Genomic DNA, 26758 nt, shown 5'->3' with positions numbered 1-26758 from the left:
CTGAAAAGGCTTCGAGTTACTCAAAATTCTGCAGTTCGGCTGATTTTTGGTTTGAAAAAATGGGAACATATGACTCCCTATTATCAAAAAACTACATTGGTTACCGATGGAGGCAAGAGTTCTGTTTAAATTTTCCTATATCTGTTTTAAATCAATATTTGGTATGGCTCCTGAGTTCCTGGTCTCTCACTTTGTCCTAGAACGTTTTAACAGGCCTACACGCAGAATCCATAGGTTTGCTTACCCAACAGGAAATGCTTGTCGCTTTAAAATATTTCTGGATAGAACTCTTGCATTTCGGGCAGGCAAATTGAATGACCGGTTGGGTAATATTATTATGCGTGCTCCATCTTATTTTACCTTTTAGAAAATTAGTAAAAACACAGTTGTTTGATCAGTTTGTAACCTGATTCACTGTTTTCAATCTTTTATCCTTTTATCTTGTATGTATTTCTGATGATTTGTATTGTATTGTATTTTTTTTTTTACCGATTGTCCAGTACTTCTCATTGTAAACCGCCTCGAACTAGTATGGCTTTAGTGCTATACAAGAATAAATTATTATTATTATTGTCAGTCCTGTGTTTTCAAGTTGGTAGAGATGTGGAATGGACTTCCTGGTGTTATTAGAATGATAGACCAATTGCAATTATTTTGGAAAACCTTAAAAACCCTGCTATTCTCACAATATCTAATTAGCTTACCTGCAGAACCTACTAATTGTTAACATTGCAAGATTTCCTTCTAAAATAGACTAAACTAATATTTATTATCTCTTATTTCTCCTTATTTTATGTATATTCTAGTTTCTTGTCTTCTTGTAAACCGAGTCGAGCTCCGACGAGAGATGACCCGGTATATAAACTGAAGACTAGATTAGATTAGATGTCACTTCCTGGCCCCCCTACAGACTGTGCAGAACACTGCCCTCAGAATGATCTATTCCCTTGGAAAATTTGACCACATCACCAACGCCTTCCTAGACTCACACTGGCTTCCAATACAAGCCCGCATCCAATTCAAACTATACTGTATGCTATTCAAAACCTTAAACGGAACGGCACCCACCCACCTAAACAACCGTCTAAACAGGAACCTCTCAACCAGACAGAGGAGAACCCAATCCCCTTTCTCCTTCCCCCCTTTTAAAGGAACTAAACGCAAAAAGATGTATGACAACTTACTTGCAACACATGCAGCTAAATTGGACCCCTCCATCACCAACCTACTGACAGCATCAACTGACCTCAAGGCTTTCCGCAAAGAAATCAAGACCCTACTATTCAAGAAATTCACCCAAATGTCCTAATCCCTTCCTTTCCCCCTCTCTCCCCCTCTTAGAACCCACTCATCAAAATTGCTTTAGACCTTATGCCTTAATTGTAATTTGTATTTCTCTTCCTGGAAATGTCCAGTTATCGTTCTGATGTAATCCGCTTAGAACTCAAAGGTACAGGCGGAATATAAGCCAGTAATGTAATGTAATCTGGAAGTGATTTCAGACGGAGCCAGGCCAGCGCGAGCAACAGGCTACAGTTGCTCGTGCTGGCAAAGATTTTAATGAGGTATGGGGGTGGGGAAGGGAGGGCATGAGCGTGATATAGGGGGGGGCAGAGAGGTGTCAGTGACCCGACCAAGACGGCGTCTAGGGTGGTCCGCCCTTACTAAAGTGCGTTAGGGCCTTAATGCGTGGAATAGCACGTGCTAAATTGCCGCGCATGCTAGACCTTAATGCCAGAATTGAGTTAGTGTTATTCTAGAAGCGTACCGTGTGGTAATTTCGTGTGTGCGCGCTAAAAACGCTAGCACACCTTAGTAAAAGGAGCCCTGTGTTGTGTATTTTGGGGTGGTTGTTTTTGCTTTTTAATTTGGGAGGGGGGTTGACATTTGAAATAAACGGATGTACATCCATAAACTTATCTACATACCACATATACCAAGGAGAACCACTTCAGTCTACTCATGACCATTTTGACTAAAATTAAAACAGCTCAGGCTTTTAGTTTAACGAAAGGTAAGAAGGTTGAGAGATTATTTGGTAAATTTCAGGCTCAACCCATGAAAACCTTACTGAGAGAGCAGGAAGTCCACATTAGGATGTGCAGGGTAGACTACCAGAATGAGGACTCTCTTAAAACCATCTGTAAAAGGGAAGAAGTAGTCTTTACTGGCACATATGTTCATTCCTAAAACCACAATCTCCAATAGTCAGATAGAATCAAATAATAAATGTTGTAAATTGCATCTGCTGATATTATGGTTCACCGAAGAAGTTTTACATGCAGTATGCAGTGGGGGGAGGGGGGGAGTGTGATGTAGTGGTTCAACCCATGCTGCTCGTGACCCTGGACAAGTCACTTAATCCCCCCCCCCCATTGCCCCCAGGTACATTAGATAGATTGTGAGCCCCCTGGGACAGACAGAGAAAAGTGCTTCAGCACCTGAATAAAATTCATGTAAACCGTTCCGAGCTCCCCTAGGACAAAGGTATAGAAAATTGAATAAATAGTGGGAAAAATTTCAGCCTCTGATAACCAGAGCTGATATTGTGACATCATAATGCTTCATTCCACCAATGCCTAAGAGCCAACCCCATCAGTGATGTCACAATGGCTTGATTGCCCTTCACTTGGCTCACTGTTGCTACATTTTGATTTCTAGAGTGGCGCAGTGGTTAAAGCTACAGCCTCAGCACCCTGGGGTTGTGGGTTCAAACCCACGATGCTCCTTGTGACCCTGGGCAAGTCACTTAATCCCCCCATTGCCCCAGATACATTAGATAGATTGTGAGCCCTTCAGGACAAACAGGGGAAAATGCTTGAGTACCTGAATAAATTCATGTAAACCATTCTGAGCTCCCCTGGGAGAACGATATAGAAAACTAAATAAATAAATAGTGTGAAAAGTTTCAGCCTCTGATAACCAGACCAGAGCTGCTATTGTGATGTCATAATGCCTCATTCCACCAATGCCTAAGAGCCAACCTCAAAAGTGATGTCACAATGGCTTGATTGCTCTTTACTTGGCTCACTCTTGCTACATTTTGATTTCTAGAGTGGCGCAGTGGTTAAAGCTACAGCCTCAGCACCCTGAGGTTGTGGGTTCAAACCCACGCTCTTCCCTGTGACCCTGGGCAAGTCACTTAATCCCCCATTGCCCCAAGGTACATTAGATCAGTGGTTCCCAACCCTGTCCTGGAGGAACACCAGGCCAATTGGGTTTTCAGGCTAGCCCTAATGAATATGCATGAAGCAAATTTGCATGCCTATCACTTCCATCATATGCAAATCTCTCTCATGCATATTCATTAGGGCTAGCCTGAAAACCCGATTGGCCTGGTGTTCCTCCAGGACAGGGTTGGGAATCACTGGTATAGAAAACTGAAAAAATAAGTAAGAAACAGTTCTGGAAAAATACACATTTTTTGGGGTTTGCAAAAAACCATTGCATTTTGAGCAATAATAAATGCATAGCTTGATTTAAAAAACAAAAAACAAAAAACCAAACATTGGATCACTATTCTACATAGCTACAAATAAGCTATCCCTTCATCAAAGGCCAGTGGGTCTGAAATAGCCCAGCGGTAGTTAGCCCAGTTACTTAACTCAGTGGCCCCCAACCCTATCCTGGAGGACCATCAGGCCAATCGGGTTTTCAGGATAGCCCTAATGGAGTAGATTTGCATGCCTGTCGCTTCCATTATATGCAAATCTCTCTCATGCATATTCATTAGGGCTAGCCTGAAAACCCGATTGGCCTAGTGGTCCTCCAGGATAGGGTTGGGGGGGCCACTGAATTAACTCACTGCTGCAACCCCTGTCTCTCCATTAAATCAGAGAAACGTAGCTCCTGACGTTCACAGATGTATCGAGTTAGCTCAATTTAAAAAAATAAAAAAAAAAAGGCTTCACTTATAATTTCTTGCATCTTAATTCTCCGCAATACAATTCTGTTAGTAGAGAATATTGATTCATAATTTTTACAGTGATGCCATGACATTAGATTATAGGACAGAAAAGCAATCTGCTATTAGAAATCAGGTTAGGATCCTTCAGCAATCTATCCTTGTAAACATACTATTTGAAAGACGCCAGAAAAATAAGTGATTCTAATCTTAAATCAGGTTGTGGCATTCCATTCAAGATCTGCTGTTTTCCAAGCCTGAGACTCACCCATTAGAGAAGGGAGATCGTGGATGTTGCCCGCATGTAGCCCTTTCAGGTCTCTTTTCTGTCACGAGAAAAACAAGGGGGAAGATTTTTGGAAAGACGACGACTCCGACTGCGCCACTGGAGAGAAGAAGGTGAGCAAAGGGAAACCACCGACGCAAGCTGTGATCTGAGACGATGTGCTCATTTCAGAGTGTGCCTGGGAGAAAGGAGTCGGGGGGGGGGGGGGGGAGGGACTCGGTTCCAGGGGAGGGAAACAGCGTTGGAGGTTGTGATCTTCAGGAAGAAAATAAAACCTGATTTTGAAGTGACAGAGCACGCATAAGTCTTCCATTCCCCCAGCCCCCAAACCTCAAGTCCCAACTTCCTCCTGTTTCTCACTTTGTATTTTGATGAGAATTGGTGTGATTTAAAGGACCTACAAAGAGATGGGGGGGGGGGGGAAGGACCTGGCAGAAACCCAAGTAGTAGCTAAATTCCATGCTACCAATCCCAGGGGCAAGCAAAGGCTTCCTCGTTGTCTGTCTCTATAGCAGACTATGGACTTTTCCTCCAGGAACACGTCCAAACATTTTTTTTTAATCCTATCTACATGAACTGCTCTTACCACATTATCTGGCAACACGTTCCTGAGCTTAACTATTCTATGAGTGATGAAATATTTCCTCCTATTGATTTTAAAAGCATTTCTTTGTAACTTCATCGAGGGTCCCTTAGGCTTTGTAATTTTTGACGGAGTGAAAAATCGATCCACTTGAACCCGTTCTACTCCACCCAGGATTTTGTAGACTTCAATCCTATCTCCCCTCAGCCGAATCTTTTCTAAGCTGAAGAGCCCTAACCTCTTTAGACTTTCCTCATACGAGAGGGGTTCCATCCTCTTCATCATCTTCGTCGCTTTTATTTGAACCTTTTCTAGTTCGCTATATCTCGTCTGAGATAAGGAGACCAGAATTGAACACGCGCATGGGTGACATCATCAGGTAGATGCTCGCGCATGTACGTAGATCCTCCAGATGGGGCCCTGAGCCTGCTATTATTATGCTGGGGGGGGGGTGGATGCGAGAGGAAGAGAGGTACAGAAAAGAGGAGAGGCGCTAGGCGAGTGCCTACACGATGTGCCTCTCACCGCAAGAGGCATGTCCTATAAGGAGTCAGCCAATGCTGGCGTCTCACGGCACACCTGGAATATCACTGTGGCACACAGTTTGCGATACACTGATTAATAGCATTTTTTAAAATGTAGAGGCACTTTACGACGCCTAATGCCTCTGTAGGCATGGCTAACGCCAAACGTTCCAGAGTTAGTAAGCTGCGGTTTGATCTGTGAAAACTCCGTTGGCTGTACGCTGTGTACATTAAAGTAGTAGGTAAGCAATCGCGATTTAAATAGTGGGGGGGGGGGTAATGTTTTAGTCCCCTTGAACATGTTTTCAGTTTTTAATTGTATTGTTTCTTGGTTTTCAGTTTCCCCATGTCGCCTTGACAAAGATTTCGAAAAGCGTTGGCGTTCAGGGGAATGATTGCAAGGCTTAAAGCTAAGTACTTTCAATTAATAAGATAAATATGTAACGATTGATTATAAGAAATAAGAAAAAAGATAAAAGACAATAGAAAAAAGTAAAAAGAAAAAAATAAGGAGGAGGAGGTACCACGGGGCAAATGAAGAAATTATTCCCTTCAAACTATGTTGTTTGTTGGGTAGTCTGATACCCCTAAGGACCCCTCATAGTGCACACTAAGATTGTATGTGGTACAGTTCAGCTACTCTGTGAATATTTGAGTGTTAAGATCTTATAACGCCAAACGTGACATTAGGCATCATAAAGCGCCTCCGTAGCCACAATTCACGCGAAACGTAGAGGAAATTTAGGCCTTGAGAGCCCCCGGCCTCCATTTCCAGCGTCTGCCTTTCACGAAGCTGCGACTCTATAAACGGCGCCGTTTCGTGATTGGCACGTGATCAGTGGACGTTATGTAGGCGGACGATGATGATGGCGCCATAGTGCCGGGATCCGTGCCAAAATTTGGGGTTGAGGCTTTACACCAACCGAAACCTACGGAAGTGTAAAAAAAAAAAAAAAAAAACCATCCTTGCACCTAAATTAAGCGCGGATCTGCCCTATTCTATAACGCTGCATGCGGGACTCGCATGGACTGATGGCAGCCATTCAGGAAGCGGCGCGGGGCCAGGCTGGAGCGCGAAAAGCTCACGCCTGCCCTGCGCCACTGGCCGCGAGATTGGAGGAGGCAGCCGGCAGCCGTCCAGCGAGGGAGAGACAAGAGCGAGCCAGGATTTTATAAAGGTACAGGGGGAGGGACTTAAGAGTCGATGTTCATAGATAGGCTGCCCCATTTAAGCAAGCCGCACCCAATACGCAGGTTTGCAAAATCAATGTATAAACCGCGGCCTATCACGGGGGGGAATACAGTACTAGTTTTAAATTTCTCAGGCCCACTTTTCAAAAGCTAATGCGGGGGGAAGGGAGAGGCAGAATTTCATATCCTCTTTAGGCTTCCATTGTGATTCCAATGGAGTGTGTGGCACAGTGGTTAAAGCTACAGCCTCAGCACCCAGAGGCTGTGGTTTCAAATCTCATGCTGCTACTTGTGACCCTGGGCAAGTTACTTAATCCCCCCCATTGCCCAAGGTACAGTAGATAGAGTGTGAGCCTGCTGGGACAGACAGCGGAAAATGCTTGGGTACCTGAATAAATTCATGTAAACCATTCTGAGCTCTCTTGGGAGAAAATTGATTAAACTTTTCAGTTTCAGCCTCTGATAACCAGAGCTGCTATTGTGACATCATAATGCCTCATTCCACCAATAAGAGCCAACCTCATCAGTGATGTCACAATGGCTTGACTTCAGCTCACTTTTGCTACATTTTGATTTGTGATGGAGTGGTTAAAGCTACAGCCTCAGCACCCTGAGGTTGTGGGTTCAAACCCAAGCTTCTCCTTGTGGGCCTGGGCAAGTCACTTAATCCCCCCACCCCCATTGCCCCAGGTACATTAGGTAGATTGTGAGCCCACCAGGACAGACAGGGAAAAATGCTCAAGTACCTGAATAAACTCATGTAAACCGTTCTGGGTCCCTTGGGAGAACGGTATTGAAAAATGAATGAATAAATAAATTTGTATTGGTACTTTACCATTATAAAGTACCAGAGGGTTTTCAACAAATTAAATCCCTTGATTAGCTGACATCTTTTAATGCTGCACTTTGAACCACTTAAATCAAGACAAGAGGCTTCGCAGTACTTCGCATCCTTATAGAAACACAGAATATAAGGGCATATCGGGATTGAAAAGCTCATCCAGTCTGTGCCCATTTTTTCCCTGTGGCCATGCCAGAGGCACCTGCTGCTAACCAGCTGTGGTTTTTAATTCTTTGCCATTAAAGGTTCCTCGGCACTTTTTCTAGCCTTTCTTTAGTTCTGTCACTCATAAGATTCACCAAGGAATATTATGGTACCTTGTAGAGGGCCCATTGCTTTTCAAACCTGATAAATAGTATTTTATTTATGTAGCCCAGAACGGGTCACAAAAGTACATTCACAGTATAAGCAGGACAAACTTTGATGGGAAATACAGACTTGGCGGACATAGAGGGGGGTTTAAATTTCAGCATTTGCAGTATAGACATAACATACAGACTTGGAAAATGCAGACTTAGTGGGCATCGCAGCGTTTTCCGTATAAACATAGGGTGGTTTAGATTGCAGCCTTTTCCGCATGAGCTCTCCACTGTCAATAGTTCATTAAAGGGAAAAAGTGATGCAAGTGGAGCTGTCCTATTCCAGGAATGATGTGACCGTACAAAGCAGCCATGGACATTTGTTACAAGAAACGGACTGCGTGAGCATGAAAAAAGGTTTGTAATGGATCCAACATAGCGGTCTCGACAAAGGACACTGTTGGCGAGTCCTCTGATTTTGCCCCTTTCTTAACTTGCTCCAAGGAGAGATGCAAGGGAAAGCTGAAGGAGATTTCCTCGACAACCTTGGGACTTCCCAACCTCAACCCACCATGATGGCGCTTTTAGAAAAGAAATTATTTGACAAATTATCTGTGCTTTTATCTTTAACATAATTAATTTTACTCCATTAATTTTAAATTTTTAATGTATTTTTAATATAACAGGCTGTATTTCTTTTCTTATTATATTGTATTTCACTGATTGTCCAGCTTTTCTTTTTTCTGGAAAAATAAAGTTATGTTATGCTATGATGAATTTGCTGCAGTGCTCAAAACCGACTTCACCAATGAGTTCAGTGTCAGAAAGGTCAAAGAGCAGACTTTCTGCAGAATACCTAGGTTTCTCCAAGCCCAGAAGAGCTAGCAATGTTCACTCTGCCAGTTGTTTCTTTATATGGAAGGATGCACCCTAGCACTGTGAGATTGCGGCAAGGGGTCATGGCAATCATTTCGTTTTCCCAAAGCCAGAGGAGGTAGGTGCAAAGAAGGACCACTCCCATCCCATTAGACCACCTGAGGCTACTTCTAGGTAAGTCCCTGAGATGATAGGGAGGCTGGAATTGGGTGGCGGAGGGTTTCCTTGCTAGGTTGTGGGTGGGACTTTGAGTCAGGTGAGGGGCTTTTGGTTGAGATGAGCTAGGAGGGTTTGGGGAAAATGATCAGGGGATTTGGAAGTGTTTGGGAGATTAGGGGAAAATTGGATGTTGGGAAGCTAGGATTGGGAGGCAGGAGAGAAAATCAGATGGGGGGTGGGAATGCACTACATGAGAGGAATATGGGGGGGGGGGGATGCACTGCTGCACCAGCTCTGTACACATTTATTTGTGACTGGGGCCACCCCATGTTACCTGCAGTCCTGAGAGTGTGGGAGCAGTGGTTATACCTGGCATTACAGAAAATGTGGGACTATATGGTAGATCTCAGTCCTGTGTAATATATGTAGGACGTGTTCCTGGAGGAATAGTCCATAGTCTGCTATTGAGACAGACATATATGTAGGACAGATGCTGGGCACACCCTCTGCATTCACTGCACAGACTTAGCACTTACAATGTGCTAGTTTTGCAATTACTACATGGTAGGTAGAAAACCTTATCCACTTTAGTAGAAGAATCCCTGAATTTGTCTCTCCTGAATTTTCCAGTGATTCTCTTGACTTCACTCCTTGATTCACTCTCCCTTTCCCTTCCTCCTCTCTCCCGTCTTTCTCTCCCCTTCCTCTCCCTCTTACCTATCCACCTCCTCTCTCCCTCCTCTTTCTCTCCCCTCATACCTCTCTTTACAGTCGCCTTGAGCCTGTATAGGTATGAGCGACACACAAATAGAAGATTAGATTAGATTAGATTCCAGGCCCAAATGTAAACACAGGCAACTGCCTAAGGTGACATGTTTTGAAAGCACCACGTACTCAAGACAAAGAGAAGCCTTCTCCCACTTTATAGAGGTACTACCATGCCACTCTGACCCAATGCTCCCATCTCTGCTTTCCGATCTCCAGTAGACCACTTTGGCTGTCCAACCTCAAAGGAAGGATCCATGGCCTCGCCCTCCGGTTTTGCCTATGGGTCCCAAATCTGGCCTTGCTTGATTCATTTAGACAAAATCTGCTAAAAGGTAGTAACCCCAATATGTAAAGCCTTATTTCTACCTTTAGAGAAGAGGTGAACAATGGGGAAAAAAGTAGACGATCTTTCTGGGGACAGTTTTGATACAACAGGCATCACTGAAGGAAATATTGGTGAAGTGATGCAAAGTCCACTCAGGATCAGGAGAAAAAAATTCTAGATGTGTGTCTGGGGGATCACCCTCCCAGTGCAAAAGATGCATTACGTTTCCTTGTAGAAATTTGCTTCTGGTTGACAATTTGCATTATGATTTCCACAAATCCGCACAACTGTCCATCTACCCAGCATAAATAGGTGAAAGAGGTTCTTTCTTGCCTATATTGTGATTTTGGCTGAGGACACAACCAAATATTATGATTTTCTGTTGGATGAAAAATTTTTTTTATTTGTATCCTCTTTTCTAAACTAATTGACTTATATAGTTCTTAGAAATATGCAAATCAAAATGTGACGACCAAGGGAGCTCACATGGATTTCCCTTCAGACCTCTGTGATAATACCACTCACTCAACATAAGACTGCAAAATTATCCCCCTCCCCTTTTTATAAAACTGTAGTGTGGTTTTTAGCGCGGCCACATGTTTTAGGGGCAATGTTAAAATATAAAGTATATTAAAGCCCACTTAATTCCCACTCCTCATCAGATACCTAGACCCATTGTATCTTTCCTTCTGCCAACCCTGAGATGTCCTGTTTGTCTGACCAAATTAAATTGTAAGCTCTTCTGAGCATGGACCATCTATTGAATGTTAAAATGTACAGTGCTGCGTACGCCTTTCGGAGCTATAGAAATGATAAGTAGTAGTAGCAGCAGTAGCTCTGAGGCTCCTAGAACTCCTATGAGCGGTGGAACTATTACCGCCGCAGCCAGCGCTAAAAACCGCTCCATGGTTTTGTAAAAGGGAGCCATATCTACCCACCTTCGTGTAATTTATAGTTTCAAAGAGATTTTCTCCAGCTTTGAACAGTAAGGTTGGGAAGGAGAGATAGGGAAGCTGGACACAAGCAATTTAGGGAGATGAATATGTGACAGAAAATGTTTATTTTTATTGTAAATCAGGTTTCATATATAAAACTCAAACAACGGTCTTAATATTTTATTATGTTAACGGTTATAAAATTTAGAAATATTAAAAACCAACAGCTTTTATTTAGGAATATTAAAAAAAAAACACCCAACAGCTGTCTTTAATGATGTGTCGTGTCAGCCACCATTTGCCTTGAATCATGTGCTTTCCTATCCCTGTCATCAATCAGGGCAGATATGCTGGCCCCAAAAACTCCCCTCAAAAAAAAAACCTCCTCCCAACACAGACCCAAAAAGAAATCCGACGCGTACAGTTAATCCAAAACACGGCAATAAAACTCATTTACAAATTAGGGAAATATGACCACGTCACCCCTCTCCTGAAAGAAGCGCACTGGCTTCCCATCACACATCGTGTTACTTACAAAACCATCATGTTGACCTTTCAAATTAAACTCTCCCACCAACCTTCCTTCCTCGATAAGCTCCTCATTCCATTGTGCCCTACATGGACGCTAAGATCAGCAGACCAGAACTTACTTTCTAATCCTTCTATAAAGGATTTTTTCTATACCAGGAAATCTAATTTTTCAGTAGTGGCCCCAACACTATGGAATGCCTTCCCTTCTCAACTCCGTCATGAAAATCAAATTTATAAATTTAAGACTAGCTTAAAGACCTTCCTATTTCAAGATGCTTTCAACTGCTCTTGAATTATTTCTCTCTTACTCAACCAACTGCTTCCATGAAGCGATCCTATCCCTAATGTTTTATCCTCTCCCTCCACTTCCTTTCAAACTCCTTTTTTTTTTTCTCTCTCTCTTTTTTTCTCTTCCTCTTCTAATTATGTAACTTTATCCCTCCCCTTTCCCCTTTATCATCACTTTCAAGTTTGTCCCGTCCATGTCCTTAATGTACACTTTCATTAAACTTTTCTTTTATAAGTATAATCTTTTATCCCTATTTTAACATTTTATTGTAAACCGTCTAGATACCAATTGATGGTCGGTATAGTAAAAATTAATAAACTTGAAACTTGACTTGACCCCACAACCTAAGAGAAATCCCCATTTCCTCATACACCCCCGCAACTAAAAGCCTATTTATCACCCATATAAATGCCAAATCAGTAAATAAAGGCATCATACTATGTGACCTCACAGATTACTAAAACCTGGCCTAAAGATAATGATAGTTACACTAGGTCAGGGGTAGGCAATTCCGGTCCTCGAGAGCCAGGAGGCTTTCAACAAGTCTGGAACCTTAAAACACGCCATGAAGGTAAGGGGGAAGGGAGGGAGATAGATAGATTCGGGTGGGTAGGTGGGAAGGAAGGAGGGGGCAGCGCGATCAGTGACAGCGTGCGTTTCCTCCCTTAGCTGCGGGGACAAGGCCATTCACCACTCCACGGGGCGGTGGATGACCTTGTCCCCATACCTGCGGTGAGCACCTATCCCCTCTCCACCATTTTGGCTGGTTACCCACGGGTAACATCCACCGTGTCATTCTCTATGTTTAACCTGTAAGCCGTTCTGAGCTCTTTGGGGATAGAAAACGAATTAATTAAATAAATAAATAAATTTTACATAAAATACAAGGAGAAGACAAGCCAATTTTTGGGCCAGATTAATCTGTGGTTCTGCTTGTATAAATAATTTTACTTTATTTTAAGAGAGTTGATTGTGAAATAGACTTTTTGGAATGGACCACTGGAAAAATAAAACAAACCCAAACCTGGAGAAATTTATGAGCATTTTCAACAGCTCATCCAGGATGTCAAAAGACCACCAGCCCAACAAGCTGAGCGGGAGTCCTCCACCAACAGTCCCGCCAGTGGGAGGTGCTGTTTCACTATCACATTTTCAATAGTGAAGGACAGCCAAGCTCCACACGATGCCAAAGAATCTACCTGTCTCTTGCGATTGAAAACACAATCGTGAATCACCAGCCCCCGCTGGCAGCAATGCAATTGGATGACTCCGGCTCAGCTCAGGGGGAACAGTGGTTACAACTAAGGAACCCCCCTCCCCCCCCACTTCACTTTTTGGTTCTCCCAGCATTGTCATCTTTAATTTCCATTTATCTCTTACACTTATAGAAAGAGAAATACTGCATCTGTGGTGTTAGATGAAAAGAAAAACAGCACATTAAAGACATAATAGTGTCTATTTAATCAGAAAAACAGCTACTGAAAGGTTTTATAGCCTAATATGTAAAGGAATGTGCTGTAGAAAGACTGAGATGAGAGCAAGGAATTTTTCTCTGAATGACTCCTGGTAGCTGTCTGCCAGAAGAAGGGAAAATGCCAGAAAGAAAACTTGAAAAGGGAAATGATATTAAGAAAGTTTCCTTATTGAAAAGTATGGCAAAATGGATACAAAAGTTTGGGGGGGGGTTTAAATTAGGATTTCATATACCGCCTATCGAGGTTATCTAAGCAGTTTTACGGTTCATAGACAACAGCGCGAAAGACAAAAGCGCGCGCCGCTCTAAATTACAGTTTTTAGGGGCTCCGACAGGGGGTTTTGTTGGGGAACCCCCCCAGTTTACTTAATAGACATCGCGCCGGCGTTGTGGGGGGCTTGGGGGGTTGTAACCCTCCACATTTTACTGTAAACTGAACTTTTTCCCTAAAAACAGGGAAAAAGTTAAGTTTTTAGTAAAATGTGGGGGGTTACAACCCCCCCACCCCCCCCACAACGCCCCCACAATGTGGCGCGATGTCTATTAAGTAAAGTGGGGGGGTTCCCCCCCACGCCCCCCCGTCGGAGCACTAAAAACAGTAATTTAGAGTGGCGCGGCGGCGCGCGCTGCGCTCAATTGTCTGGGCGCGCCTTTGTCCCGGCGCGCTTTTGACCTGACACCCAGTTTTACAATGAGGTACTCAAGCATTTTCCCTATCTGTCCCAGTGGGTTCACAATCTATCTAACGTACCTGGGGCTATGGAGGTTTAAGTGACTTGCCCAGGGTTTGAACCCACAAGCCCAGGGTGCTGCGGCTTTAGCTTCAACCACTGCGCCACACACTCCTCCTTAGGATAGAAGTTTTTAAAGGAGTGGCTGTATTCGTCTGGTGTAAAAAGATGAGAGAGGCAGGTGGTAGAGAACTTTAGAGCATGAACCTTTGAGGACGAGAGTCCACTTCAGATGCAGCAGAGTTCAAACTTGGGCTCTGGCTCTTGAAAGCTTACACCTCAATAACACTCCTAACCCCTCTGCCACGGTGCTTCTCAAACTTTTCCTGGAGCCACACATAGCCAGCCAGAGTTTGAGGATTATCACAATGAATATACATGAGAGTAGGGTTACCATATAGCTCCAGAAAAAGGAGGATGGATTGAGATAAGCGGGTTTGACTTCCATGGAAAGCAACGGAAGTAAGGAGGATGGATTGAGACATCCGGGTTTGACTTCCATTGAAGCAAGGGACGTAAGGGGGACGGATTGAGACATCCGGGTTTGACTTCCATTGAAAGCAAGGGAAGTAAGGAGGATGGATTGAGACATCCGGGTTTGACTTGCATTGAAAGCAACGGACGTAAGGGGGACGGATTGAGACATCCGGGTTTGACTTCCATTGAAAGCAAGGGACGTAAGGGAGACGGATTGAGACATCCGGGTTTGACTTGCATTGAAAGCAATGGACGTAAGGGGGACGGTTTGAGACATCCGGGTTTGACTTGCATTGAAAGCAACGGACGTAAGGGGGACGGATTGAGACATCCGGGTTTGACTTCCATTGAAAGCAAGGGACGTAAGGGGGACGGATTGAGACATCCGGGTTTGACTTGCATTGAAAGCAACGGACGTAAGGGGGACAGATTGAGACATCCGGATTTGACTTCCACTGAAAGCAATGGACGTAAGGAAGACAGATTGAAACATCTGGGTTGTACTTCCAATTGGAAGTCAAACCCGGATGTCTCAATCCGTCCACCTTTTTCTGGAGCCATATGGTAACCCTCCATTAGAGAGGTCGATTACAGGCTTACCTCTCTCATGCACTATATGTTCAATGTGATAACCCTCAAATCCCAGCTGGCTAGGTGTGCCTCCAGAAGAAGTTTGAGAAGCACTGTTCTACCAAATTCCCTCATGTCTAGAGCCCAGCTGCTTCACTGTGTCACATGTGTCACCCCATTCATCTCTTTCAAAGCAGAATATTAGCAAAAAGAAATTAGAATATCGTGTGAAAGCAAAAACATCAAAAGCAAGTTAAAATAGGAGTTTAGTACAAGCAGGTGCTCCTCCAAGTTAGAATGCTTACGACAAACACTTTAGCTAAAAAAAAAAAAAGATTCAATTAGACTAAACAAATTAGTCCCACGTATAGTTCAAGCTGCACCTTTTGTTAAGTAAATCTCTACCTTCCAACTCCAGCCTTCCTCTCCTGTGGCTAAAAACTGAACTACCTACCAAGTGGACTCAGTAAATACAAGATTTTGTCACTGATTAAAAACATTCTGTTCCTTAGATGTTTGGCTCGACCTTTTTGCTAATAATGGGATAAGTGTTTCCAAAAGCCCTTTTTGGGAGAAGCCTTAAACCCCACATTTACAATACATCCATAAAAAATATGCGTGAGAAATTTGTGGCATTTGCAATATTTGGTTATGGATGCCTTGAAATCTTGGGAGTGTTCAAGGAACCACTGGGTTTAATGAAAGGATGTCATTTTATATGTGTATCACCCGATACATAACATAACATAACATAACAATCAACTTACATACTGCAGTTCTATTCGGTTTACAAAAACTAGGATGTGGAATTAGGTTGAAAATTAGTTACCCAAATATTTAGAAAATATATTTAGATGCCTCCTAAATTCCAAATATTTGCCCCCATAAAGCTGCCTGATACGACAAAAGATGTTGATGATTTTTTTTTCCCCTCATTCTGTCTGTCGAAATCAATGCTACAGGTACCAGAATGCATCAGGATGAAGTTGTCAGGTGTCCAAGACTTACTTAAAATCCACCTCCTGGGGCTGATTTCACTTGGCAACTCTGCAGAACACAGAACAGGCACCTGTTGCCAGACGTTCTGCCACAGCAATGGACTACTAATATGTCTGTCTTTAAATGGGATTAACAGTGGAAATTCAATAGCTCCGGACCTCAGTGCCAGAGAATAAAAGCAGTTAGAGTAGCTGGGTTTTGCAAAATGTGGACAAATTCCAGGAGGTTAAGTGCATAAAATCTTATCATGGTAGAGCTGGGGAAAGCCGCTACTTATCCTCGTGGTTGGTGGCGTAGAATCTTGACACGTTTATGGATTCTGGCGGGTACTTGCGATGTGGACTGGCCACGGTTAGAAACAGGTTAATGGGCTAAATCAGTAGGGTTGCTAGACGTCCGGATGTTCTCTTTTTAGAGGGCATGTCCGTGCGTCCGAACGGCTTTTCGAAACCTGGCACTTTGGGTTTTCAAAAGCAGATCGTGCAGGAAGGGGGGCATCCACGGATGCCCTCCCGACCAACGAGAGCAGGCTGAGGGGGCGTGGTGTGGGTGGAACAGGGCGGAGATGGGTGGAACTGGGGGTACGGGTCTATGGGCCCGGATTTTACATATGTAAAATCTGGTAACCCTATAAATCAGGGATTCTGACTTCAGTCCATAAGACACACCTGGCCAGTCTAGTTTTCAGGATAGGCGTGACGCTATGGTTTTGTAAAAGGGGGAAGGGGGGTAAGTTTAGGTGCCTAAAAATGCCTAACCTTAAGTGTCCTTTAGAGAATCTGGCCCTTTAATAATAATTTCACTTAGGTAGTTACAGGCTGTATTTTGCACTTAACCGCGTAGGAGAAAGCCAGCTGCAATTAACCACCTTCGATAGTCAATGCCGGTGCACTGGATTTGACAACCTCCAGCTGAATATTTACCCCTGAATGATCTCAAAAATGAAGTTATACGGTGAAACTGAAAGAAGCCAAGAGAGAGATACGTTTGGCGAAGGCACAGGCGGAAGAACAAATGGCTAAAAATGTAAAAAAGGGAGATAAAAATTTTTTCAGATATATTAGTGAAAGGAGGAAGATAAAAAATGGAATTGCTAGGCTAAAAGATGCTGGGAACAAATATGTGGAGAGTGATGAGGAGAAAGCAAATGTGCTAAACAAATACTTCTGTTCTGTGTTCACAGAAGAAAATCCTGGAGAAGGACCGAGATTGTCTGGCAAAGTTACACGAGAAAATGGAGTAGATTCTGCGCCGTTCACGGAGGAGGGTGTTTATGAGCAACTTGAAAAACTGAAGGTGGACAAAGCGATGGGACCAGACGGGATCCATCCCAGGATACTAAGGGAACTCAGAGAGGTTCTGGCGAGTCCTATTAAAGACTTGTTCAACAAATCTCTGGAGACGGGAGTGATTCCTGGGGATTGGAGGAGAGCGGATGTGGTCCCTATTCATAAAAGTGGTCACAGGGATGAAGCAGGAAACTACAGGCCGGTGAGCCTCACTTCAGTTGTTGGAAAAATAATGGAAGTGTTGCTGAAAGAAAGGATAGTGTATTTCCTTGAATCTAATGGGTTACAGGATCCGAGGCAACATGGCTTTACAAAAGGTAAATCGTGCCAAACGAACCTGATTGAATTTTTTGATTGGGTGACCAGAGAGCTGGATCGAGGACATATGCTAGATGTAATTTATTTGGATTTCAGCAAAGCCTTTGATACAGTTCCTCATAGGAGGCTGTTGAACAAACTTGAAGGGCTAAAGTTAGGACCCAAAGTGGTGAACTGGGTCAGAAACTGGCTGTCGGACAGACGCCAGAGGGTGGTGGTTAATGGAAGTCGCTCGAAGGAAGGAAAGGTGACTAGTGGAGTCCCTCAGGGTTCGGTGCTGGGGCCAATCCTGTTCAATATGTATGTAAGTGACATTGCTGAAGGGTTAGAAGGAAAAGTGTGCCTTTTTGCAGATGATACCAAGATTTGTAACAGAGTAGACACCGAAGAGGGAGTGGAAAATATGAAAAAGGATCTGCAAAAGTTAGAGGAATGGTCTAATGCCTGGCAACTAAAATTCAATGCAAAGAAATGCAGAGTAATGCATTTGGGGATTAATAATAGGAAGGAACCGTATATGCTGGGAGGAGAGAAGCTGATATGCACGGACGGGGAGAGGGACCTCGGGGTGATAGTGTCCGAAGATCTAAAGGCGAAAAAACAGTGTGACAAGGCAGTGGCTGCTGCCAGAAGGATTCTGGGCTGTATAAAGAGAGGCGTAGTCAGTAGAAGAAAGAAGGTGTTGATGCCCCTGTACAGGTCATTGGTGAGGCCCCACTTGGAGTATTGTGTTCAGTTTTGGAGACCGTATCTGGCGAAAGACGTAAGAAGACTTGAGGCGGTCCAGAGGAGGGCGACGAAAATGATAGGAGGCTTGCACCAGAAGACATATGAGGAGAGACTGGAAGCCCTGAATATGTATACCCTAGAGGAAAGGAGAGACAGGGGAGATATGATTCAGACGTTCAAATACTTAAAGGGTATTAACGTAGAACAAAATCTTTTCCAGAGAAAGGAAAATGGTAAAACCAGAGGACATAATTTGAGGTTGAGGGGTGGTAGATTCAGGGGCAATGTTAGGAAATTCTACTTTACGGAGAGGGTGGTGGATGCCTGGAATGCGCTCCCGGGAGAGGTGGTGGAGAGTAAAACTGTGACTGAGTTCAAAGAAGCGTGGGATGAACACAGAAGGTTTAGAATCAGAAAATAATATTAAAGATTGAACTAGGCCAGTTACTGGGCAGACTTGTACGGTCTGTGTCTGTGTATGGCCGTTTGGAGGAGGATGGGCAGGGGAGGGCTTCAATGGCTGGGAGGGTGTAGATGGGCTGGAGTAAGTCTTAACAGAGATTTCGGCAGTTGGAACCCAAGCACAGTACCGGGTAAAGCTTTGGATTCTCGCCCAGAAATAGCTAAGAAGAAAAAAAAAAAAAAAAAATTTTTAAATTGAATCAGGTTGGGCAGACTGGATGGACCATTCGGGTCTTTATCTGCCGTCATCTACTATGTTACTATGTTACTATGTTACTATGCATAGCGAGGGTGAGAGGCGCCCCTCCCCTGTCCTCTTTTCCGCCCCGCCTTCCCCCTTCCCTTCCCCTCAGCCTCCTTAACTTCCCCAGCGTTGAGCAGCATCACCAAATTGCTGCCCGCGCTAGCATCGTCTCTCCCTCCGACATGACTTCCTAGGCCCGGGACCCGGAAGTGACATCAGAGGGAGAGCCAACGCCGGTATGAGCAGCAGGTTGGGGAGTTTCTGCTTGCGTCGGGGAAGAGCTAGAGGTACGTGGAGGGGGGGAGTGAAGGCACGCGCGCGATGGATGGAGGAGATAGAGAGGAGGATGGATGATACTGCCCCCACCAAGATGGCCTCCAGGGCGGATCGTTCCCCCTCCCCCACACCCCATGCCTCCCCTGGGCGCATGAATAAAACCACCACCATGTGTTTTACTAATGTTTGATTTGGGCTGAGAACAAACCTTCAGCTCGATAGACAAGAGTAAAGGACAGCTGACAAAAGTTATGATGTGTCTGAATGGCTGTCTCTTAAGCTGCCGTCTGAGGGATGTCTAAAAGAGCCTCTAGAGCAGTGTATCTCAAACTGTGTGTCTCCTGAGATTCCAAATGTGTCGTGGCACGCAGAGGGGAAGAGAGTCTCCTGCCAGCTGAATTCCTGCTGCCCTATTTGCCAAAGGCTTGCAGGTTTCCCCCTTTCTCTCTAGTGTCCTCCAGCTTCCCCCCTGGCCTCCCGGTCTCACCCTTAAAGCTAATTACAGCAGCCTGCAGAGGATCGCCGGTAGGTAAAATGATTTTATTTTCAATATAGTGCTTGAAATGTGTCATTTTTGAGAATTTATTTCTGCTATGTATATTGTGTGTATACAAAAAATGAATGGAAAAAATTGCACTACATTTAGTACAGGGGATGGGATCTGGGGCAGAGCTCAGGTAGGCCTAGGGAGGTCTGTGGTTGGGGTGCTCGATTGATATTTGTCAGACTTAGGGGGAACTTAGCTTGAAGTAGTTGAGAAAGTTTGGGGCTCATTATTGACTCTACACTTTCCTTTAATGATCATCTCAACTCTCTGGTAAAAAAAAATGTTTTTTTTAGTCTTCACATGTTGAGAGAAGTGAGATCCTGCTTCCGCCAACAACATTTTGTTGTCCTTGTAGAATCAATCATTCTTTCCAGACTGGACTATTGTAATTCCATCTATCTAAGTCTAACCAAGAAAAATCTTCAAAGACTTCAGCGGACTTCAAAGACTGCGGCTAGGTTGATCTTCGCAAAAAGTAAATTCGATCATGTTTCCCCGCTTCTATCAAAACTTCACTGGCTTCCGGTGATTTCTAGGATTCACTTTAAATGTACCTGCCTAATATTCAAGATCTTACATGGCATTCTTCCTCCCCTAATCTCACTATCCTGGAATTCTTCGAGACCTGACACTACCAGATCCGCCCACAAACTCAAACTATCTTTCCCCTCGTTAAAAGGCGTCATGTATGCAGGTAAATTAGGGAAATCCCTTTTCTTCAAATTCACTGAGATTTGGAATAACTTCCCTGCTCCGCTGCTGAACCTAGGCTCATTCCAATTATTCCAAAAGCATCTGAAAAACTGGCTTTTCTCCAAAACGTAAAGCTATCTATTTAAAATGTAAAGCTAGCTATCCTCTTCATAACCTCTAATTTCTTATGATGTCCTTTCCTCATTTATTGAATTACCTGTAAACCGTACTGAGCTCTACCATTATGGAGATGATGCATTATGCAAACTTAAGGTTTAGTTTAGTTTAGTTTCTCTTCCTCTCTCCTTTTTTTCTCTCTCTCTCTTTCTTCTCCCTCTCTCTTCCTCTCTCTTTTCTCTCTCTCTTCTTTTTTTTTTCTCTCTCTTCCCTCTCTCTCTTCTTTTTTTCTCTCTTTCTCTTTCTCATTAAAAGGCGTCATTAGGTAAATTAGGGAAATCCCTTTTCTTCAAATTCACCAAGATTTGGAATAACCTCCCTGCCCTGCTGCGGAACCTAAGCTCATTCCAATTATTCCGAAAGCATCTGAAAACCTGGCTTTTCTTCAAAACGTAAAGCTATCTATTTAAAATGTAAAGCTAGCTATCCTCTTCTTAACCTCTACTTTTTTATTATATCCTTCCCTCATTTACTGAATTACCTGTAAACCGTGCCGAGCTCTATCTTTATGGAAATGATACAGTATAGTTTAGTTTAGAAACACTGCTGGCACCAGTTCCTCTCCTTCTCTCCGGCCCTCTTCCCATACTGGTGTCTCGGGGCCCATCTGGAGGGCCTCTGCACATGTGATGATGCCACGCCTACGCATGATGTCATCCCAGCAACGTCTGCGCACTTCTGGGTGCTTCAAGCCGTGGCTACTACCTTTAGGGTGTCCCAGCTCGAGAAAGTTTGAGAGACACTGCTCTAGACAAAGCCAAATGCTTTCATCTTCTTTTCTTTAACTTTAGATTAAAACAATCCATTCCACTAGGAACGGAGGCGCTCGGGCGCACAAAAACACCAGCCTCCCAAGAGCTTAAGCTTCTTTTCCATGTCTCCCTGGCAAAGGACGAGAGCATTTCAGCACTGAAGCTTCTCAAGTTGGCACTTGTGGGATGGAGGGCTATTGCTTCTGCCAGTCATCCGCCAGCTGAGCACAGCACCCTGACAGATTCCTCAGATACCTACAAGAAAATTAACTTGGCTCATGTCAGTAAAAGAGATTTTACAGTTTACCACAATCAAAGGACGAATTAACTGGTGCATCCTGTTAGAGCAGGTGATCACATTGTCTTCATTCTTTCTTGAAAATGTTGCCTGGATTTTTGTATTTAAACAAGGACTCTGTGGGTTGCATTTAACAGGACAGTTATCTTGGATGACCTATGTCACTAGGAAAAAAAGAAAAGCAAGAGTTTGGCAAGATGTTGTGTCTGGAGTTTTTAAAAAAAAAAAAACCTCTTCACAATGTCTTAGGAATGACTTCTGGATGCAGCCAATGAATTGCCTTAATCTGTATAGTAACTTTTCAAAGCTATTTACAAGTCTGGCATTAATCACGGGATGTTTTTGTAGGTGACCTATGAAAACCCACTGAGCACAATAAGTTACATTAGGATATCTTGAAATATGTTTGTCTAATTCTTGATATTTTTTTCTAACATACTGCCTTCTTTGTGACTGGAAGACAGACAGTGAAGATAGCTGGACCTTGGGGAGGAGAGGTGGCTTATTATTAGTTTATCAATTTTTTTTTTTTGGGAGGGTGGGCTTGGGGGGGTTGGTTGTTTTTATTTTATTGATCTGGCAGTTTCTTGATGCTTCTTTCTGTATCCAGCTCAATGATTTTAAAGTGTTTGAGGCTTGTGCAGATGAGGACGGAGCTTAGGCATTGGTGGAATGAGGCATTATGACATCACAATCTGAGTTCTAGAATGTTGCTACTTAGGATTTTAAAGGGTTTGAAGCTTGTGCAGATGAGGACGGAGCTTAGGCACTGGTGGAATGAGGCATTATGACATCACAATCTGAGCTCTACAATGTTGCTACTTAGAATTTTAAAGTGTTGGAGGCTTGTGCAGATGAGGACAGAGCTTAGGCATTGGTGGAATGAGGCATTATGACATCACAATCTGAGTTCTAGAATGTTGCTACTTAGGATTTTAAAGGGTTTGAAGCTTGTGCAGATGAGGACGGAGCTTAGGCACTGGTGGAATGAGGCATTATGACATCACAATCTGAGCTCTACAATGTTGCTACTTAGAATTTTAAAGTGTTGGAGGCTTGTGCAGATGAAGACGGAGCTTGGAGGAATGGGGCAGGGACAAGGACAGAACCCTTGGGCAGTGGCATAGCAAGTGGGGTGCTGGAGGGGCAGTCCACCCCAGGTGCGGTCTTCCTCAGGGCACTGGCACACCTCCTACTCTCTGCTCCCCTCTTTCCCACTCCCGCTGCACATACGTGCCCCTTCCCTTCCCCCCCCCACCACATACCTTTTTAATCTTTGGTGCGAGCAGCCATGAACTTGCTGCTCGCATCGGCTTCGGTGCTCTTTCTGACATCACTTCTAGGACCTGCGCCTGGGAAGGTATATCAGAGAGAGTACTGAAGCCAATGCTGCTTGTGGCTGCTTGCACCAAAGATAAAAAGGTATAGGGAAGGTGGGGGGGGGGGGGGGGCGCGCATGTGCAGCAGGGAGGGCAGGGAAGAGGGCGGAAGAGGGTTGCCGCTGCCCTGGGCACTGCTCACCCTCGCTACGACACTTTTACCACTGCCTCTGGCAACCAGTTCCAAAGCTTTGAGTGGAAAAATATTTCCTCGTATTTGTTTTAAAGGTATTTCCAAGTAACTTCATTGAGGGCTCCTTTTACTAAGCTGCGATAGCGTTTTTAGCGCACTCAGCATTTTAGCATGCACTAAACCCACGCTAGGCGGCTAGAATTAAGGCCAGCTCAATGCTAGCGCGCGGGACAATTCTACACCACTCACCCCCTCTTTTATGAAAGTATCATTACACAGAAATTTCAACAGGCTGATATGGGCTGAGTGAGCCTTTGAGACACAGTTTTTATTGTATTTTGATGGCTGTTCTGATTCTCTGAAGAAGATACGAGTAGGTCGTAAATTTGTCTTCTTTTTTTCTACGATCATTTCTGCCTTTATTTCCCTTTTTTTTGTTTCTCTTTTGTGTTCCCACCATCTGTGTTCTTCCCTAAGTGTTTCTTCTCTTTCTTTAAAGATGGTAGTTTTTCCCCCTCGCTTTCTGTATCAGTTATGTATTAGAACGTATATAATTTGTATTCAATTGTAGAAAAAATGTTTTGTTTTGTCCCCTATTTTAAAAAAAAATATTATACGCATTGAAGTATATGATATTGCATATACAACAATCCTTAATAAAACTTGATATTGCGAAATGAGCTCATGAGAATCAGAAAAACCACTTATCTCAGTGGCGTCAGACGAATCATCCTAAAAACTAATTCTGATTCTTACTAAAATAGGGTAAAGGAGTCCAGACACAGGTTTACACTTCAAATGTTATACCAACCTGATGCACAATCCAGAATAAAAAAACCCAACACATTGATATTACCGAAAGTGAGGACAATATGCTCTAAAAAAATTACAATCACGAGCGATACATTTCTCAAATTATTTTCTACTATATAAATGTCATTTTATTGTAATATTTCCCTACTAACACTATAAATTGATCAGTACTTGTGCTTGAAAACAATTAGGTTTCTTTCTCATAGAATCTAGCTTCTGAACACCACCATGTCTGACTTCATCATACTCAACAAAGTTTGGAAAGTCTCTAAAATCACCCAAACAGTACCCAAGCCCAACTATATACAATAATTTAAATAACAAAAGACCACATTTTTTACCTCCAAGCAAAATAGCCTCCGCACACACAGATGGCCTTCAGCTAATGAAAACTGAAACTAAAAGCCACGGTGCTTTCACAATATCTGACTTTGTGCCACATTTGGAGTGACAGCTGTCGTCATATCTCCACTGCTTTTGCCCTTTTAGCAGCGCAATTTCATCGCTTAAATACTCAACGTACAGATCAAGCACGTTTGTTGCGTGTCCTTTGAAGCCGCCATTTTATGGGACCCCTGAAGAAGACGTGCCGCTCGAAACACAGACCGTGTTGGGTCCCGTATTTTGTATAAAGTAGTCTATTTGTACGCAACAATCTGTTTTGTTGGTTTAAAATAAACTTTGCCTGCATCTTGTACACCTGTCTGCGGTTCTTCTTTTCCTTTGTCCTTGGCTCACCGCATTTTTACTGCAGATTTGTTGGTTTTCGTCTTCATATCAGGAAACTACCACTAAGAGCTATTGGCGCCATTTTGGATGGTGGCACTAACCCGGATGGCAGGAAAAAAATATACCACTGCACCTCGGACTTCTGAACTATTGACGAAGCTCCAGGTAAGATCGGGGGGGAGGTCGGTCAGGAGAATGGGAGGATGGTAGGCTGTGTGGAGCAAGGTTTTAATGTTGCAGGCAGGGTTTTTTTTATGCAGGGTGCGGGCTTATTGTGTTGGGAGTATCAGCCTTTCAGAGAGGGTCAGAAGACCCATAGTATGTGCGGGAGGGGAATTGGGAATATTACCACATGTGGGAGAGAGTCAGGGAGTGTCAAGGGATCACAGCCATTAACAGCACACTGCAATATTACTGCCTCCTCTTGAGGTGGCAGTAGGTTTAGCTGCTCTGTTTGTAGTCCTAACAGCCAGCACACAGCGCCAAGCCCGTGTTTTAGATGTCACAGCCAGCCACTCCTTTGCCTGCCCATGTCATGACAATCTCACATCTCCTCTTGCATGAGGCAGCTAACACAGGATTTTTCCTCTCTGATGTTTTGCCTCATAGGTTGCGAATGCTCCAGGGACAGGGGAGTGGGTGATGCAGTGGTTAGAGCAAATCCAGGCAAAGCAACAGAAGAACTAGGATACTACCAACAAAAATCGAGGAGCGAAAGCACAAAGTGGGGCGCAAGTTTCGGGATGGCCAGGAAATATTATTTATTTCTCAGTTCAAATAGTCATGTAAAGAACAAGTCAAAGCAGCCTCAGGATTTATATGGGTACAAAATGATAGTACAACCTCACAGAAGTGAGATCCGGATTCCGGACCCATCACGGTCTGTGTTTCGTCAAATGAAGTGCCTTCATCGGGGTCCTAAATCAATGGATAACCCACCCTGGTAAATGACAAACCAAAATTCAAGTTCAAATTCGAGAAGATACTGATGGAATCTGATGAAGGTTGTGGGTTCAAATCCCACGATGCTCCTTGTGATCCTGGGCAAGTTACTTAATTCCCAATTGCCCCAGGTACATTAAACAGATTGTGAGTCCACTAGAACAGATAAGGACAAATGCTTGAATACCTGAATGTCAGCTACTTACGTTATAAGTGTATATAAATACTGAAATAGTAATAAAATAATCTGTCTGAATACACACCATTTCAAAAACCTTCAGGCATGCAAGCACTATATAATACACAGTCTCATGCAACTCTCTGCCATCCAGTAAAGAACATACAATGGTACCTCGGAATCCGAACTTAATTCGTTCCAGAACCCTGTTCGAGTTCCAAAATGTTCGAGTTCCAAGACAATTCTTCCCATTGAAAATAATAGAAACTGGATTAATCCGTTCCTTGGTCCCACAAACTCAGATTGGGCCCCCCCCTGGCAGAGACAGCAACATTGGGGCCCCATCAGCATAGACAGCAAGATCAGGCCCCCCAACCGGCATAAACAGCAACATCGGGCCCCCACTGGCATAGACAGCAAGACCGGGTCCACGCCAGCATAGGGAGCAAAATCGGCAACTGCAAGCGTTGCTCAGCCCAAAGCTTCCCGCCCAGGCGGAAACAGGAAGCTGCGTCAGAGGGGATGCTTTGGGCTGAGCAACGCTTGCAGTTCCCGTACGTTCGGATTCCAAAGCAGCGTTCGGATTCCGGGGCAAAATTTAATTTAAAAAAATAGTTCGGATTCCAAGTTCTGGGGCGTTCGGATTCCGAGGTATCACTGTACAAGAACAAGTGTTTCACGATTGCTGGCCCTGTGGAGTGAATAATATAATACAAGTGGCGATTCGGCAAGAGAAAACCCTGACTGCTTTCAAGCGTTTACTGAAGCTTCATCTGTTACATTTGGCATATGGCCAGTCCAGATTGAATTGACTTTAATTGTCCTGTCCTAATATACTTGCTACTCTGGTTTTTTTTCTTTCCATAATTGGGTTTCTATTTTAATGTTTGTATTGTTTGTCTTTATGATTACGTATGTTTTGCTTGTTCCCCCACCCTGGATAAGGGCGGGTTATAAATAATAAATCCAGATCCCAAACCCATGTTAGCTGCTTAACGCAGCTTAGTAAAAGGGTCCCAGAGTGTGGTTCAAAAAAG

General features: G+C 43.7%; 1 protein-coding gene across 2 annotated transcripts in view; it reads right to left on the bottom strand.

The window, feature by feature from the left end:
- Window positions 1-26758, bottom strand: part of PLEKHG5 (pleckstrin homology and RhoGEF domain containing G5) — a 252202-nt gene that overhangs the window by 193811 nt on the left and 31633 nt on the right. Inside the window, exon 1 of one of the 2 annotated variants that reach the window (XM_033922902.1) lies at window positions 4173-4304. The exons of the other annotated variant lie outside the window; for it this stretch is intronic. Coding sequence (XP_033778793.1) covers window positions 4173-4176 — 4 coding nt within the window. The 5' untranslated portion in view covers window positions 4177-4304. Of the gene's footprint in view, window positions 1-4172; window positions 4305-26758 lie in introns of those variants that run through there. 2 annotated transcript variants of the gene reach the window in all.

The sequence above is a fragment of the Geotrypetes seraphini genome, chromosome 15, assembly GCF_902459505.1.
Source record: "Geotrypetes seraphini chromosome 15, aGeoSer1.1, whole genome shotgun sequence".
Taxonomy (NCBI): domain Eukaryota; kingdom Metazoa; phylum Chordata; class Amphibia; order Gymnophiona; family Dermophiidae; genus Geotrypetes; species Geotrypetes seraphini.
The sequence above is the reverse complement of the archived record's forward strand: the minus strand, read 5'-3'. Positions and strand labels throughout refer to the sequence as shown.